Source organism: Varanus komodoensis, unplaced genomic scaffold (assembly GCF_004798865.1).
Source record: "Varanus komodoensis strain SLA01 unplaced genomic scaffold, ASM479886v1 scaffold18_3, whole genome shotgun sequence".
NCBI lineage: Eukaryota > Metazoa > Chordata > Lepidosauria > Squamata > Varanidae > Varanus > Varanus komodoensis.
In genome coordinates, this window is record NW_025335549.1 from 4,161,576 (window position 1) to 4,177,847 (window position 16,272).

Sequence of the window (16,272 nt, forward strand, 5' to 3'; positions counted from 1 at the left end):
GATAGACATCCATCTTAGGTATTTTTGAAAGCATTTTCAATTTTTAAAAAAAATCTAGAAAAATTTATCTCATCCGCATTAAAAACCCCAGGGTATGGGTTGTCATTGAATTCTGGTTTATGTGCAGACCTGCTCTATGGTTTATTGTTTATTGTTAACTATCATCAAATCAAGGATTCTTCTCCTGAATTGCTCGTGGTTAACATCCCATTGTTAAACATAGTGCAGGGTTTACAGGTTTTGCAACATGTAGTTCAACAACTCATATTCAGTCTTGTCCTTACATACAAACCAGGATGATGCAGTAATTTTATTGACCAGAGCTGACAAGCGAGCAGAAGTTTTGGGTCTCTGTAGGTGTGACCTGCAGAAGAATTTTCTATGTCAGTGTGGATCATGGCTGTCCCACAAGGAGGAGTCCTTATGACATGCGGCCTTGCCTGCTGCAAACCATCATTCCTCATGTTACAGGTCAGTCTGTAGAAATTATTTCTGTGCTGTGATGGCTTAGGTAGAACTCTTCACCTTTGTATACTGGCTTCCCACCACACTGAGGTATCCATTCATGTGCCTGCATGCTGAAGTTTAACAGCCCTTTTGGGACTCTAGCAGGTTGTTCTCTTGAACCTAAAATTTCATCTTGTAGCAGAGGAAGAGAAGCAAGAAGATACAGATGAAATCTGTTTTCTCTAGAACTATGATCCTGTTTGAGAGGAATGCATAGCAAGGAACTCCTACCTAATGATGGGGCAGCTTTGCCATTTTTAGTAGCACTGCCCCCCCCCAAAAAAAACAAAAACAAAAGGAGGGAGAATTGGTTTGTCAGAATATTGCCTCATGAAAAAAAATAGGGAAAGCCGGAAATAATGGATTTTTAAATGTAAAATGGTTTGCGTGCTTCAGTTTGGTTTTGGTAATAGATGCATGGGCTTAGGGGCATGCTGTTCCCTATTTGTTTCTTTACTGCCTCCCGCCCCCCACATGCCAAGCTGTTTTGTACCTGGCTCCAGCAGGTAGATCTTGAACTCTAAGAAAAAACATACACAAGTTAGAGACATCTGAGGTCTTACCCCAACCTTAAAAGACAAAAGCCTCAAATTAAAACACAATGGCCACTACATGTTTTGCATAATATTAAAAGGTGGTTCTCTGAATGGTCTAAATCTATTACCGAAAGGAAAATGAGGGAGTTATAATGGGCATGCCCCAGCCCTTAAGTTAAAACCTACAGACAGAATGGGCGAGCTACTGAACTTTGTATGCCAGGCAGACAGAAACAAGCCTGTTCTACATTTTCTATCTCAACTGAACCTCTTAGAAAAGTTGCAGCGATGAATGGGTAGAACACACAAACACCCCAAGATTGCAAAAATAGATTTAATTTACAGTAGATTATGGATAAATTTTGATTTTAAGTATTTACATACCCGCTACACAGTTTTCATGGACAATGGAGATGTGATCATTTTTTCAGAAGATGCTGAAAATTCATTAAAAAAGGGCTTGTTTTGTAAAAGAGCACCCCGTTCACCACTGGTAAAGATTACAAAAGCAGGTTGTGGCAAAAAAGTCAATACACTGAGACCATCAAATACAAAAAATTGTACCGGCGTGTATGCATGCTGCTTGCTGAAGGGCACTCCACGTGAAGACTACACGCTTTACATACAGGTTGACTGGACGACAGCCGTCAGTCGTTGTCGGAACCAGGGGGAGGTAGAATGACCAGAGCATCATTAAAACTGTGCCCGTATGCTCGGAGTCTGTAAACACCATACATCATGACATGCATGTGGTTAGGAGATAACCCACTGAAGGTGATGGCCATATCTGAACAGCAGCCCTCCACCACCTCCTGAGGATGACTTAACATGGCCTCTTTAATGAGAGATCCCACTGGTTTGGTGTTGAAAATGTCCTTTTTCCCAGAATCCTCTGCATTTTCTGCATGTACCCCAGTGTATTTCAAGCACACAGCTAGCTGTTTATCTTCAGAGAGTTTCCAAATCATGCCCCCCTGTTCAGGACACTTATCCGGATCTGAAAAAATGTTGTAAAGCCGCCGTAATGACTCAATGCTCAGGACAATCCCGCCGTCCCCATTCACGTACTGAAGGTCTCCGGATGTCTCTGTGCGACCTGTGTAGAAGGGCTGGGACGAGTCTTGTCTCAAGAGGAAATATTTCAAGTTCTCGATAATGGCAAATGTGCTGGGATGGGTCAGAAAGAACCAGTTGTAGTCATCTTTGTAGTTTTCATAGGCAAGTTTATATGCTTTCCGCATCATTGTCCACATGTCGTTTGTGTCAAGAACAATGGAGTCAAAGACTTTGACATTTTCAGAACTGTAGAATTCGGCCTTATCGCAATGCTTGCTCCATGTATCTTTTACAGCTGCCCAGTGGGCGAGGTCCTTAGGCTTGACAAGGATGATGCAATACACACGGATACTCTGGCTCAGTTCCAGGCGCTCATCCTTGGAGAGATTTAAAATGGCCTCTCTTTTCGGAGCCTGGAGGTGACGGTGCTCGTGAGATTTGGTGCTGTGACCTGTCTTAATATGTCCTAGAAGAGTCACGAAGGCACAGAAGAGTCCTCCAAGCATCATGCCCTTCACAAAGGAGCCACTTTCAGCAATCATGGTTCCAAGATCTGCGAATTAACCATCATGTAGGGGTAGAGCGAGAGGGACAACATGTTACGCCTTTTGTTAAAATTGGTTCGTTACTTCCATTTCTATAGTGCCCCACAGCCAAAGCTCTCTGGATAGTTCATGACATGATAAAAAGGTAATATAAAACTTCTCACACATTTTTTTTAAAGCAGAAACAATAAAACCTAGACAGGAAACAAACATTAAAAATCATGTGCTGTCGGACACCTGGGAGTAGGGAAAAGTCTTAATCTGGTGCCCAGAAGGTGAAACCACTGGCTCCAGGTGTTTTATCACAGAGGAAATCATTTCACTGTTGGGACGGGAGCACTTCTGAGAAGACCCTCGTCCTTGCTGCCATCCTCCCTCACCAGAGATATGTGGCAAGGGCTTCAGATGCTGACTGAATGCACAAGAAATACCTGCAAAACAAGTTCCACTGTATAGCCAACTGTAGCTGCAGTCCTGAGAAACATTTATTGACCCTTTCAACAGTGCAGGACTTTCTTCTCAGGACAGCAGGAGGAATGACTACAGCTCAGTGCAGCAGAGCACGTGGCCTTCATGCACAAGGGCCCATATTCCGTTTCTGGTGTTTCTAGCCTGTGCGCCCCCACCCATGAGTTAAAGTGATAGAAAGACCCTGCATTTTAAATGCTGGAGTGTGTGGCCAGTAATAATGGAGGGCTGGATGGGCAAGTCATCTCACAGTTGACTTCCTCACTCTCTAATATGTACAGGATTGCCCTTTATATCTTGTTTGCGATGGGTGCCTGATAGCTGGTTTTTGCAGGGCAGACAACTTGTGCATCTGAAGCACATCCTGGGAAAAGAAATAAGACCCTGTTACAAGAATGGAAAGCAGGAGGGGATCTAAAAGAAACTCATGTTTTAGTTTCTGTTTTTTATCTTAGGAAAAGAAATAATCAAGATTCTTGTGATACTGCAAAGATGAATGCATTTATTTTGGCACAAGCTTTTACAGATATTGCCCATGTTTTGCAGCTGTCCATTTCATCAGGCATCCACAAAAGCTTATGCCAGAATACATTTGTTAGCTTTTAAGGAGCCACAAGAGGCTTTGTTGTTTTTGCCCCAACAGATTTCAGGTACAATTCTGCGTAAGCTGAGACAGAAAAAAGAGCTATTTTCCCCCTTGTTGAATCTTGTATAGGTTTGCACCCTAACACTGCTACCCCTCTGGAATTACTACCATCTTAGAAAGGCAGTTGTTGTTTCCAATAGTTTAAATGAAAGAGCTTAATATTTTCCCTGTGATGATGAGTACATATTCTATGAAGTATGGCTTTCTTCTGTAAAAGATGGGGCGATAGAGGAAAGCAAATAGGAGCGGAGTGAATCTCATTGTGGCCTGACAAGAGAGTTGTGGGATTGATGATGTTATTATGTACTAATCCCTCTATTCAGAAAAAGCACTTAATGGTTAATAGATCTGTAATTGCTGAGGAGCATCTCATGATGTCCTGCAAATGCCATGGGCCTGCTCACATCCTTCTAGCCTAGCGATGTTCTTAATACTGAGGATTAAGTAGTAAAACTGTTCTTTTCTTAACCTGCGACTGCTTCGGCCACACCCCCTCCATGGGCAAACTCCCTTATGGCATGGGGAGCAGTGAATAAACCTCCTAGAGACTGGGAGAAAAGTTCTTAATCCCACAGCCCAGTTACAATACCATTGCCCAACCATAAATAAATCACAACAATATATTCCACACCTGTTTCATCACACGACCCCTCAGCATTGAAAGGCTGAAGGCTGCAAGGAATGTCATGAAACTAGACTAGGCTGCATGTTAACTCATAGAGTAAAGGTGACCAGCTGGTCAAGATGGGAAAAAGTGGTAAAACTGGACAGAATCCAAAAAGCATACCCATGGAAACCAAAGGTTCCACAGAATCCTGGCAGAAGGACATGCACAGCACTGATCAAAATTATGATTTAACATCTAACATAAGAAAGATGCGGAAAAATTAGAAAGGGTCCAGAGGAGGGCAACAAAAATGATCCAGGGGTTGGAAACACTGCCCTATAAGGAGAGACAGAGAGAACTGGGCATGTTCAGCCTTGAGAAGAGAAGACTTGAGAGCCAATGTGGTGTAGTGGTTAAGAGCCTGGGACTGGGACTCAGACGATCTGGATTCTAGTCCCCGCTCGGCCATGGAACCAACTGGGTGACTTTGGGCCAGCCACAGACCCTCAGCCCAACCTACCTCACAGGGTTGTTGTTGTGGGGATAAGACGGAGGAGGAGAATGATGTAAACTGCCTTGAGCCCTTTGGGGAAAAAGGTAGGATATAAATCGAATTAATGAATGAATTAATGAATGACTTGAGGAGAGACATACTATCCCTCTATAAGTAGGGATGGGACGGTCAAAGAGGAAAGACAAGATCTCTTCTTGCTGATGCCAGAGTGCAGGACACGGAATAATCAAGTCAAGTTACGACAACTCAGGTTCAGGCTGGACATCAGGAAAAGCTTCCTCACTGACAGAGCAATACGACAGTGGAACCAGCTGCCTGGAGAGGTGGTGGGCTCTCCCACACTAGAGACATCCAAGGTGAAACTGGGCAGCCATCTGAGTGGGATGGTGTAACCTGGTGTCCAGCAACAGCAGGGGGTTGGACCTGATGGCCTTCATGGCCCCTCCCAACTCTACTATTTTATGTATCTATAAGAAGAGACATGCTGGATCAGGCCGAAGTTCACCTAGCCTATCTTTCTAATGGCTAACCAGCCTTCCAGAGGAAAGCCTTCCCACCATGTACTCAGCAACTTGTGCGCACAGGGACTCTGCCTCTGATTCTGAAGTTGGCATAAGGCCATCAGCACTACCAGTCACTGATAGCCTAACCGCAGACGATCTGAACTGAGGTCAGCCTTTTTCTCTCTGATTCCATAGCAGCCATAATCCAGAACTGCCTTGTGCTGGTTTCCTGGAAAACAAATCTGTAGCGCGATTTCCTACCCAGATTAAGTGACGAGAGTGAAGAGAACCCTCCATTATAAGCATCACCCGTGGTGTGGGGCTTCCAGAAGCAACTGGCTGACCACGGTTGGAAGCAGGAGACTGGGCGAAGGGGAGCCCTGTGCGCAGTCCAGCCAACCAGTGAGGATCCAGGCGTGGGGGGGGGCAGCTCTCAAAACAGCTCCTGCAGCAGAGTCGGGGCGCCCACCTAGCGAGGATCGCACTCACCTGGGCAGGTATTGGCAGCAGAAGCCGCTCCGACAGAGCCGGGTCAAACCCGTCGCCACCTCCGCTCCCTTCTCCAGGAAGAAGATCCGCTTCCCTTTACACCTCGCCTCTCTTGCTCAATCTCTATGGTGGAGCCCGCGCCTGCGTCGACCACGCCCCCTCCGTGGACGCTCCCTTACGGCATGACGCGTAGGGAAGAAACCTCTGAGAGATCGAGAGAAAAGCGTTCGGGGAATGCACCACCTCCGGTACTCGTTCGCCAGCGGCTTTTCAAAGAGTGGCAGGGGAAGGTGATAAAAAAGCGGTGGGCTGCTCGCTTGGAGCTCCATGCCTGCAACCAGGGGAGGCTCTTATATCAGGCCTGCAGGCCGGGGAGGCTGATGTCGGGGTCCCCAGGCTTTTCAGCTATATAGGAGCTGTTCATAATGCTGAATAACATCGCTATAGAGAGTTCCTCACCATTGTGCTCCATGATTGCTCAAAATAAAAGCTGTAACAGATAAGGAGCCGCACTGACAAAGACGTCATCAGTCTCCTCTGCTTACAACTCCCATCATCCCTCAACATTGTCTGAGGTGGATGGGAGCTGTAGGCCAACATGCCTGGACAACCACGAGCTGCCAACCCGTGCTTTAATTGCACCTTTCCAAAATCCACAGCCAAGCAACACTGTTTTACTCTGTTTGCTAAGCCAAGCACATTGTACAGGCATCTTTTCCCCCCAAGCTGACATTCATTCAGATCTGTGTATCTCTGCCCATGTACAGATTTCCTTTCTGCTAAGCTGATATTCATCCAACTCTGTATCTCTGAACATGTATGGTGCTCCTTCTAGCAAGTAGAAATCTACCTGGTTTGGGTATCTCTGAGCTTTTAAAGAAGGGTATATTTTAAAGAAATGTGCCACTGAACATGTGCAGAGTGCATTAGCTTTGTCAAGTTCAGAGAAAAGCAGCCCTTTGACCCAGGCATCTTGGTTGCTGCCCACTGTGCTTTACTGATCAGCAGCATGTATGCTCTGGTCTGTTGTCGGCCACTCGCCCAATATTAGCTTGGTTGCTGTATGCTCAAAGGCGGTGTTTGCATTTATTGGATGCATTCTTATCCAGCTCTTTGACCCAGTAAGGCTCCTGGAGAGGCATACAGGGATGCATAGCAAGATAGCCTCAGCCCTGGGTTTAAAATCCAAAAGACAAACATGAAAGGAAAAGAGCTTGGGTGGGAGGAGGGGAAAATAGCAGACAAGGAGAACAGCTTCTCAGAGTTCTCCGAATGCTCAGCTGGAATGGACAAAGTTCGAGGAGGGGTGTCCCCGAAGGAAGCAGGTCTGGCCAGGCTGGATGGAGCAGCCCTGCTCCCGCTTCTTTTCCGGCTGTGGTCTGTGGGAATGGCCACTTTGGAGAGTGCTTTGGAATGACCGGGGTGTACGAAGGCTCATCTGCTGGTGGGCAGCACCTGTGCAAGGGGCTGGCCCATTATGTCCTCTTTGCAGGCCTTCTGGAGGCACCAGGCACTGCAGCACTGGAACAAAGAAAGACAGCAAAAAAGTAACTGGACTGGCCAGGGGCAGGGGCAAACCGGGGAGCAGATGGGCTTGAGGCCTGCCTGCAGAAGGATGCTGCCTCTCTTCTGCTAGGTTTTGGGGTTCTTGCACCAAATGCTGTACTGGAGGGTCTGGTGCAGGCATTTGGAAGCAAGAGTGCAGACTCAGGACCACAGAGACTGATGAGCTTTCCTTGAGCTGTGAAGTGATTTGGTGCATGCACTCTTGATATAAGATGTCTGAAGCGCTGTGAGGAAGGAATAGCAAAACTGAGGACACTGAGCTTGGCCATATGGCAGGCAGCCCCTGTCGCTAAAGGTTCTTGCATGCAGCAGAAGAGGAGGTAAGGGAAAGGTTGCCATCTTGTGGCCAGAAATAAAACGTATAAAGCTCGTTTCGTGTGTGTGAATGGAATACGTCAGTCCTGCCAGCAAAAGCAGCAGTAAGCCGTATGCTAATACCAATTTATAAAGGGCATCAACAGCTGGACATTGTACTAAGGCTACTGGAAAAAATAAAATCTATCTATTGTCATTTTGTTGTTGAGTTTTCTCCCCTCTTCCCTCCCCTCACCCCAGATAAATATTGATTACAGCTGTGCAACAGACCAAGTGCTAGCTTGAGAGAGACAGAGAGAGAGAGAGAGAGAAGTCAGGGTCAACATTAAAGCACTTTACTACCTGTGTAAGAATAAGATAGTGGAAAAAGCCTCTGCGTGTATATTGAACCAAGGTACTACAGACAAGACAAGTCAAACATCCCCCTATTAATACTTTATGGGGTGGGGGTGCAGCAAAACCCAGCCCAAAACAGGACATTGAATGACAGCTGGAAAAGGAAAACAGAAGACTGTGCTTTGGTGCTTCTTAGTTCTTAGTCCAGGGAGGCTGGTGTTTCCAAAATCAGCAGAGGACCTTACCCACTGCAGCTTTTATTTTGCGCGTTGTCCATGGATGTGAACCTCTTTAGGGGTCGGAGTGCAGCAGCATGGCTGGCTCCTACAAAGCTCAGAAGAAAGCTGTGATGGAGGGGGAGCTTGAGGGGGAGTGGAGGCACCTGTCTCCCTGGTGTGCTGTGTCTTTGGGGTGGACAGGATAGCCCAGCGGCTAGCCAGAGCTCTGATAGCCCAGCCAGCCCAGCCCTGGGATGGAATGAGGCAGCTGCCTCCTGTAGCCAGTTCTGGGCTTTATGTGTGGGTAGGACATTGTGAGTAGCTATTAATATTATTCTGATTGGCTGTACTTTTTTGTGCTAGGGAGGAGAAGAGGCATGGTGGGATTTCCTGGCTCAAGCACCTGGAGAGCTGGAATCATTTGGGCAAAGCCAGCTCCTGGTGTTTTGTGTTGTTGTACAAAGCTCCCTGAATGTGCTCCCATTTCCAGTGAGTCTACTTTCTCACTGCAGCTGTCACTGGCTGCTGTGGTGCCTCCTCTTTCTTGGGTATCACTTGCTTCCTGGCTGGAAGAGAGGCAGGAAGCAAGCAAACGGGTGGGTGGATGAGCTTTCTGCCGTTTGCTGCCCTACTTCAGGCGGCAAGATGCTTTGGGTCAGCCCTGACGAAGAGGAGTGCCCCTTCCTGGGCGGTGAAGATGCAGGCCCCCTCTGTTTCACCCTCCGGCTTCCTGCATCCAAGCAGTCTTTTCTGACTACACCTCATGTGGTTTGCCGCACAAAGTACAGGCAGGCCTTGAGAGATGCAGATGGTGCTGATCAAATTTCACCAACTGGAGGTCAGTCCTTGCATGGCACGCTTTATGTATCTTCCGTTTTGCCTCATCGAGCCTGAATTTCTGGTCCCTCTCCAGCCGATGCTGATCATGCAACTGGGTTGGTTCGCAATGACTTGTAACTCACTGCTTCAGCGGCTTCAGCAAATGGTTTTCCTGCTGGTGTTTGGACAGGTCCTCTCCATGTCCTTGACAGGATGACGGATGCAACTACAGATTTCGAGTGTCACTCCAATACATTTTCACTCTGTTCCTTCAGCCTCAGGTTTTTCTGGGAGGAAGATTAGCGAGCAGAAACCCTTAGCTTGAAGGGACCGGTTCAGTTTTTGTAACTGTACTGCAGATGCCATTGCCCGATGGAGCAAAAACATCAGAAACAGAGTAAGAGGGGAATGTCATTTCACAATGCCAGCCATTTCAAGGCCAGTTCTGTCATGAGCTGGGTTTTTTCCACTTCATGTGTCCATTTCCCTTCAGTCCATGCCCAGGTCCTGTGGGCAGAGTGAAGACTGAATTCCAGAAAGGCTCTTTCTGAGGTGTATGGTCAGGTGAAGCAGAGCGCCGCTTCCAGGAAGCAGCGTGAATGCATCTGTGTTTTCCAGAAGTGAGCCAGGCAGGGCTCAGGCCTTGGATGGGCAGAAACAAGCCAGTGGACACTGCCACAAAGAGTTCCAAATATGCCTCGGAACTGACCATGCTCACCCCAAAGACTGGCAGATTTCTGGCTGAGCTTTAGGTCGGAGTGTGGCTTCTTTTAAGCCAGGTTTTCACAACCGGGTACCCTCCAGCTCAATGCTCGTTATTCCCAACCGCCATGGCTATGTTGGCGGGAAGTGACAGGAATTGTTGAGGCACAACGTATCTGGTGGGGCCCAGCTGGGGGAGGTTGAATGCAGCTAAATCTGGCTTCTCTGCATGAATTCAGCTTTTACAGAACCTCATGGCGCAGCAGCCTTTCTGCTAGCCAAATGGGCTTCTGTAATTTCTGTACTTTCGCAGGCTATCTGGTGCAGAAAGAATTTGGCCCATTTCACAAACCACAACCATAATGAAATTCCACATCTCTCACCCTGCTGAGAAATTTATTCTCTCCTTCCACTTTTATGTTTAGATTTTAATGCAGCTTTGCTATTTATATGCTTTTATAAGCTTCTGCTTGAGCATTAAACCTAACAGGCTTCTCTGTGAGTCACAGCCATCCCTGCCCTGAGACAAGCTATAACCAAGATATACCTGATGGGAATTTTATTTCAATTAACATAAAATGTGACCGCTGACATAGGCACTGTCTTTTTTCTTTTCTTTTCTTTTCTTTTTTCTTTTCTTACAGTGGCTGCATTTTAATGATAGAACAAATATTCTGGCCCTGGAAAACAGACTCCTTTATCTCCCTGTTGGTGAAGACTGCTGTCTATTGATGGAGAATTAGAGATCCAGATTGGAGTATTCAAGGTGGGTAACAAACTTTAAAGACAGAAAGGACAGCCGCTCTTGGATCTTTAATAGCATTTTGACAGGCGGTGTGGCGCATTGTCTGGTTTGTCAGCCACAAGGATAACATCAGCATAATTAACTAGCTGGGTGCTCTAAATGTAACATATTACAACCATTTCCACTGTAAATTATTTATCAAGCACCTGAAATTCTGCAGAACAAATCCTGAATCCTGGAAGCCAGTTCAGTGAATGACATCCACGCCATGTAATGCAGTCAAAACCCTCCTCTTTCACAGGTATTTCGAGACCTGGTTCTAACACCTGATTCTAAGAGCCCACCAACTTGCTATCAACAGATGCCCCCCTGCTCCTTTCCCCATACTTATAGTGGTACCCTTGGCCTGTTCTTTAATGTCACATAGAGAGTCCTATTGGGCTATTCAGCAGCGTATACATTTTTCTTTAAAATGGCACTTGCCTTCCCTGTAGGTGTGCCAGTCGCGCATGTTATGGCTGTTGCTTAAAGCTCTGCATTGATCTGGACTCGCTGGAAAGAGGAGCACTAGGAAGGAATGTGTGTTCACAAAGGAGTGGCTAAGTACAAAGTTCTACAACATGGCCAGCTTAGGGCTTGCAGGCCTCCCTGTAGGAGCCCCACTTCATAAATTGCTGAAAAGGGGGGGGGGCACGGAGAAGTGCCAGTCACTTGTGCTGCTGTGTTCCCTTGACTCCAAGGTAGGAACGAATTCCAGACTTATCAAAGCTTATCAACAGAGAGCGATGTTCTCCATTCTCCCTGCCAACACCTCCACGAAGCAATTTTCTGCCTTGTGATTTAAAAAAACGCAGGTGGAGTAAAGATTGTAGCCCTCTCAGGTGTTTATTCATGGAGGAAAAAGAACAAAGCTAGTTCTTTTCTTACAACAGCACCAGCTTAATGAGACTGGAAAGGAGTTGACATTTTTCAAACCAAAATGCATCAGGCTGTTATGCAGCATATCCACACCATCCAGTCGACACCAGGTTGGACGAGGCAGATATTTTAATCTGCTGCTGGACAGATCCGGAGCATCTTTTCAATTTACCGCAAAAGTTCCTATGCAAGTTCAGAGAGAAAAATGTCCAAAAATTCCCAGAATAACTGGTTGGGGCATGCCAAGAGCTGTTAGCTCTTTTTCTCTTGAAACTTGAATAGGATCATTTCCCTATTCATTGGTTTGCCTATCAAATTAATAATTGTTAAATTATCAGTTTACTTGGCCAAAGGTTGCTCTAGTCTTTAGAATGTGACCTTTTCCCTTCTGTAGATTCTAATTCCAAAAAAAGAAACTGCAGCATTGCTTTCTGTGTGTCCCTTTCCTCTTTCGTTATGCAACCAGGACAGGAAGGGACACCAGTTCGGGTGACTAAGAAAGAAAATACACTGCATAAGCCCCTTTTTCCCTGAATAGGATGCTAATCAGCAGCACTGCAGCTGCATGGAATTCTTTGTGTTCTTGTGATTTATTACCAGAAGGGTTTGCGGGAACCTTCTGCCCATGAGCACTTGTTAAAGAACAAAATGGTTTCCCCAGGATTGTGAAAATGGAGCTGGCTTTGCAAGCTGTTGGCATTTTCTTTTATCTCTTGATTGCTGCTCTGTAAAGATACTTGGGGAGAAAGAGAGAGAGGGGAAAGACTCAAGTACAAAATAAGGTACAAAGGCTCTCTCTTTCACTCCAGGGAGTTGCTTAAAGGAAGGAACCCTTTTGCCTGGCCTGGCATCAATGACAGATGTGGCTGAGCACTTCCCAGGGGCCAAAACCCCTCTGGCAAGAGCCTGTTGCTCCTCTTCTTCATCTTCAACTAAGGGACCAACCAAGGTCAGCCAAGAACATTTGCTGATGAGTAGCTGCTCTTACACCATCCCCATCTGAGTGAGAATCGCAGCCCATGTGCCTGCCTGTAGCCCTTCTTGCAGCGTGCTGTTAACAATGCAAAGTCATGTACATTCACCTGTAACACAAGAAGCAGTGAACACAACAGGTCTTAGTAAACACATCCATATGAGTGGGCTTTTAAAAAGTAACTGCGCAACCAAAAGCAGCAAAAATGTCCTTCGGTGAAGGATGATGGCAAAGAATGGAAATATCCAAATATTGGATTTAGACTGCAAAGCAAATCAGCATCTGCTTAGCATATGAGCAATGATATTTGCCTTGAACGAAGAACATCCTTTGTCCTCTCCAGCCAAAGTTAGGTTCTCCGCTTATCAGACCCATCTTTCCTTTTCTCTAATCTGGGAAAGGATCTGTGTTTCCTTTCCTCTAATGAAGACACACAAAGGTTTGAGCCCAGGGCAGTGAGGGAAGAGGGAATCCATCTCTCCATCACCTCCCCCAGCACGTCTCGCACACAAGCCAGTCCCCCTCCCCCGCCCTCCCCCCAACTAGCCTCATACAGGTCCCCTGCTCCCCTGAAAGAGCCATCTCTGATAATTATGGTACAATCAGTGGAAAATGAATTATACCATTCATAATGGGGTGGGAAGGACTAAGTGGGAAAACAGGCCCCCCAGGGGATGCAGTTAAGGCCTGGGAATCAGGTGCATGCAGTCCCTGGGCCATAGACTGAACGCAACTGCTGGAATGCATACTGCATAAACGCCACATCTGTTCAAGTCTACAATGAGCCACGTAAGTGTCCAGGTACACCCACTCTGGGGCAGTCGTACAGGACATCAGTCGTGGATGACCAACTTTTTGAATGGGGAAAACCATTCAAACCATTTGTTTGCTTATCCTGAAGTTGTGGATGGCCAAGTTCATGGGGGGATATCTGGGAAAGATCAGAAATGTTTATGTTCGTGTGCTTAGAAGTACATGGAAACCTGGCTGGAGATGGCTTCCTGTCGTGAGGACTATGACAGATAGGTGGGGAGTAGCGTTCTTTCGTGCTTGAACCCGTGTGGTAGGGGCAGGGCCAGCCCTACCAGTAAGCAAAGCCGTCTGGTGGCACGGTGCCCTTGGAGGACCTTGCACAAGCTGGCCTGGTGAGGGATGCTCTCCCATTGCCAGTGGTGAAGAACTTACGCTTCAGCGATGGCTGTTCTTGGACACCAAATGCAGGGCAGTGGGTCTGGTCTTTCCCCCAGGCAAGCCAAGACCTGGGCAGGCTCTGTGCAGGGTCGAAGAGCATAGCAAAAACTTCTCTGGAGTAGGAGTGCGGAACTTCAGGCTTGGGGCAGGAAGCAAAACAGGCCTCATTGGCTTCCAGTTTGGCCCTGGTGTGTTTCCAGAAGGCCATGTAGCTTTCCCACCATCACCCATTGTGTGGTGGTCCCGGTTTTTTTCTTTATTCCTAAAGACTGAAATACCCTTAAGGCATAATAGCTGGAAATAAGAGCATAAGCAAAAGTATGCAGCTATTTTTTGGGGTGGGAAGCTACTCTGGACCTCACTCCTTTTGCCATGAGGCATTCCCCTTTGTCCTTGGATCTGCTCCCTCCTAGAAGGCAGCCCCAAAACTTCTCTGAATGGAAACGTAGCCCTTGGGCTGAGAAAGGTTCTGTATTGCTGCTCTAATGCTTCTCTTAGTAACTTCTACAGCAGAATGGTACCGTCCCTCTCCAATAATTAGGATTGTTCCTTTCCACTCTTGTGTCATTTTATTCTCCTTTCTCCAATAAAACGTGACGTGAATCTGCCTAATTTGCAATTTTGCCCAACTGTTCTATTTATCCTGCATGGCTGTTTTCACTGGGGAGTATTAATGGTGCCGTTATCTCCGGGTAATGTCTCCTTAATGCATGTTGTCTATCTGCCTCATTCCCATGTAATGAAAAGCCTGTGCTTGACAAATGACTAAAGAGATGTTTGTCTTTTGATTAAGAACAACGGAGGGCTGCTCAGGTGGAAGTAAGCCCTGAAGACGCTCAAGAGGGGTGGGTGGGTGGTGCATCCCTGGAGGAACCCTTAGAAAGAGTAACATGTAGTGCCTCCCAGACAGTTCCCATTGCACTTGAGCTGGGGCTCGGCATCTCTTTGTCATCTTCATGGAGGTTTTTGGGAAGACTTTCATTTGCAGAAAGATCCCATGCAAACTGGACAACTTCAGGCCCAACTGAGATGGGAGAGAAGTTTGTGCAGTTTGTTTTTCTGGATAAGGATTTCCCAAAATTCCAAAAGTCTTCATGTCTGGGGTGAAAAGCCCTTGAGATAAAAAAAGGAAAGGAAAAAATGTGGGCAAAAGCAGAAGGGACAGATTTGTCTATCTAGGCACAGGGGTGTTGAAATTCTTTTATTCTGAGGGCCAAATTGTATTTCAGAGATGCTCTTGATGGCAGTATTATGGTGGTGGGAGGGGCCAAAAACAAAGGGATGGGGCCAAATCAGAAAATATCTGCATATTTTAACATAAAATTTGTGCTGTGAGTGCCTTAGCCTTAATAGAGGTATTTCAGCCTTTCAGAATGGGGTAAAAGGAAAACATCTTCCTTTCCTTCCCACTTGCTGCTTTTCTGATTGGAAGTTTTCAGTCAGGGAATATTTTGTTTTACTGATGACATGAGAGCTTCCCAGGGAGTCCTTTTGACTGAGGAGTGGGATAAAAGGGCTATTAAAAACATTTATTTTGCTGTAGATTCAGTTCTTGTCTGAGACCCTGGAAATAACAGCTTTCCACCAGGGCTTAAGGGTGGCCATTTTGTTGGCCAGATATTATTTTTAATTCAACCAGGATAGTTAGTTTCAGTGTGCTGACTGTGGGCATGCTTCAGATTTTGGGGGAATTTACTTTCCCCACCTATGAAGAAACTACTCCTTTCTTGGGTAATCCCACCTGTGGGTTTCTTTATTATTGGTATTATTATTACATTACACTCATTCCCTGACTTGCTTCCTCTCACAGGAAATTCAAGGCAGCTTACAAGGTTGTCCTTCTTTCCATTTCTTCCTCACAACAACCCTGTGAGGTGGGTTAGACTGAGAATATGTGACTGGCCCAAAGTCACCCAGTGAGCTCCATGCCTGGATGGAGAAGGGAACCTGGATTTCCTGCGTCCCAGCACAGCACTTGAGCCACTGTGCCACAAAGGCTCTTATTCATAGTACACACTTCAATTTCTGGGCCTATGGAACTCTCTGCTATTATAACTCAAGTGTTTTGCAACCTTTCCTGCTTCCACCATCTGTTAGAATAATTTAAAACCTCCTAGTTGCTGAAGTAAGAGGCTTAGGTGGGACTGGAGCACCAACCCTAGAAACCAGGCGAACAATTGTATAAGCAATTCATCAAATGTTTGAAAACAAGGAATTGCCTAATATTTACTTTGGGATTTTCCAGACTGCTTCGTGACAGTGCTTTGAGACTCAAGAGATATGGCTGCTGCAGGCCCGTAAGGACTTCTTTTAGCGCAGCCCAAATTTCCTAGACTCATGCAACCAGACCCAGCTTTGGAGAAGGTTTCCACCCTCTCCAAGCTCCTCCTGCCCGCTTATATAAGCTTCCTGTGGCAGGTGCTTAGGGCAGCCTCACGCTGCAACACAGGGACTCCTTTTTTCCAGTTATATGTGTTCTCCCTCAGGGAAGGAATAGCAGAATATGTGAACCTTAGCCATTCCCTCGTTCCCCAGCTTCCTCCCAGCCCTTTTTGCAACACCGCTTACCAATCAGCTGACCTTGTCTCTTTTTCTCTGCCTCCACAGACTAACCCTGA

At 46.4% G+C, this 16,272-nt stretch overlaps 1 protein-coding gene across 3 annotated transcripts; it reads right to left on the reverse strand.

Annotated features, from left to right (window-relative positions):
* Positions 1 to 61: 61 nt before the first annotated feature.
* C1GALT1C1 (C1GALT1 specific chaperone 1) lies at positions 62 to 5,982 on the reverse strand. Of its 3 annotated transcripts, XR_006414428.1 has the most exons (4): positions 5,872 to 5,982; positions 1,428 to 2,652; positions 1,001 to 1,027; positions 62 to 639 (listed from the first exon to the last, which is right to left on the reverse strand). XR_006414428.1 is itself a non-coding variant. In XM_044427215.1 (2 exons), exon 2 carries the CDS (start codon positions 2,639 to 2,641, stop codon positions 1,691 to 1,693), a length of 951 nt encoding a protein of 316 aa, XP_044283150.1. In that variant the 5' UTR covers positions 2,642 to 2,652; positions 5,872 to 5,982; the 3' UTR covers positions 1,364 to 1,690. The 3 variants fall into 3 exon arrangements, 1 of the variants encoding a protein (XP_044283150.1); XR_006414429.1 differs by lacking the exon at positions 1,001 to 1,027; XM_044427215.1 differs by lacking the exons at positions 62 to 639; positions 1,001 to 1,027 and having other exon boundaries at positions 1,364 to 2,652.
* Positions 5,983 to 16,272: the final 10,290 nt, after the last annotated feature.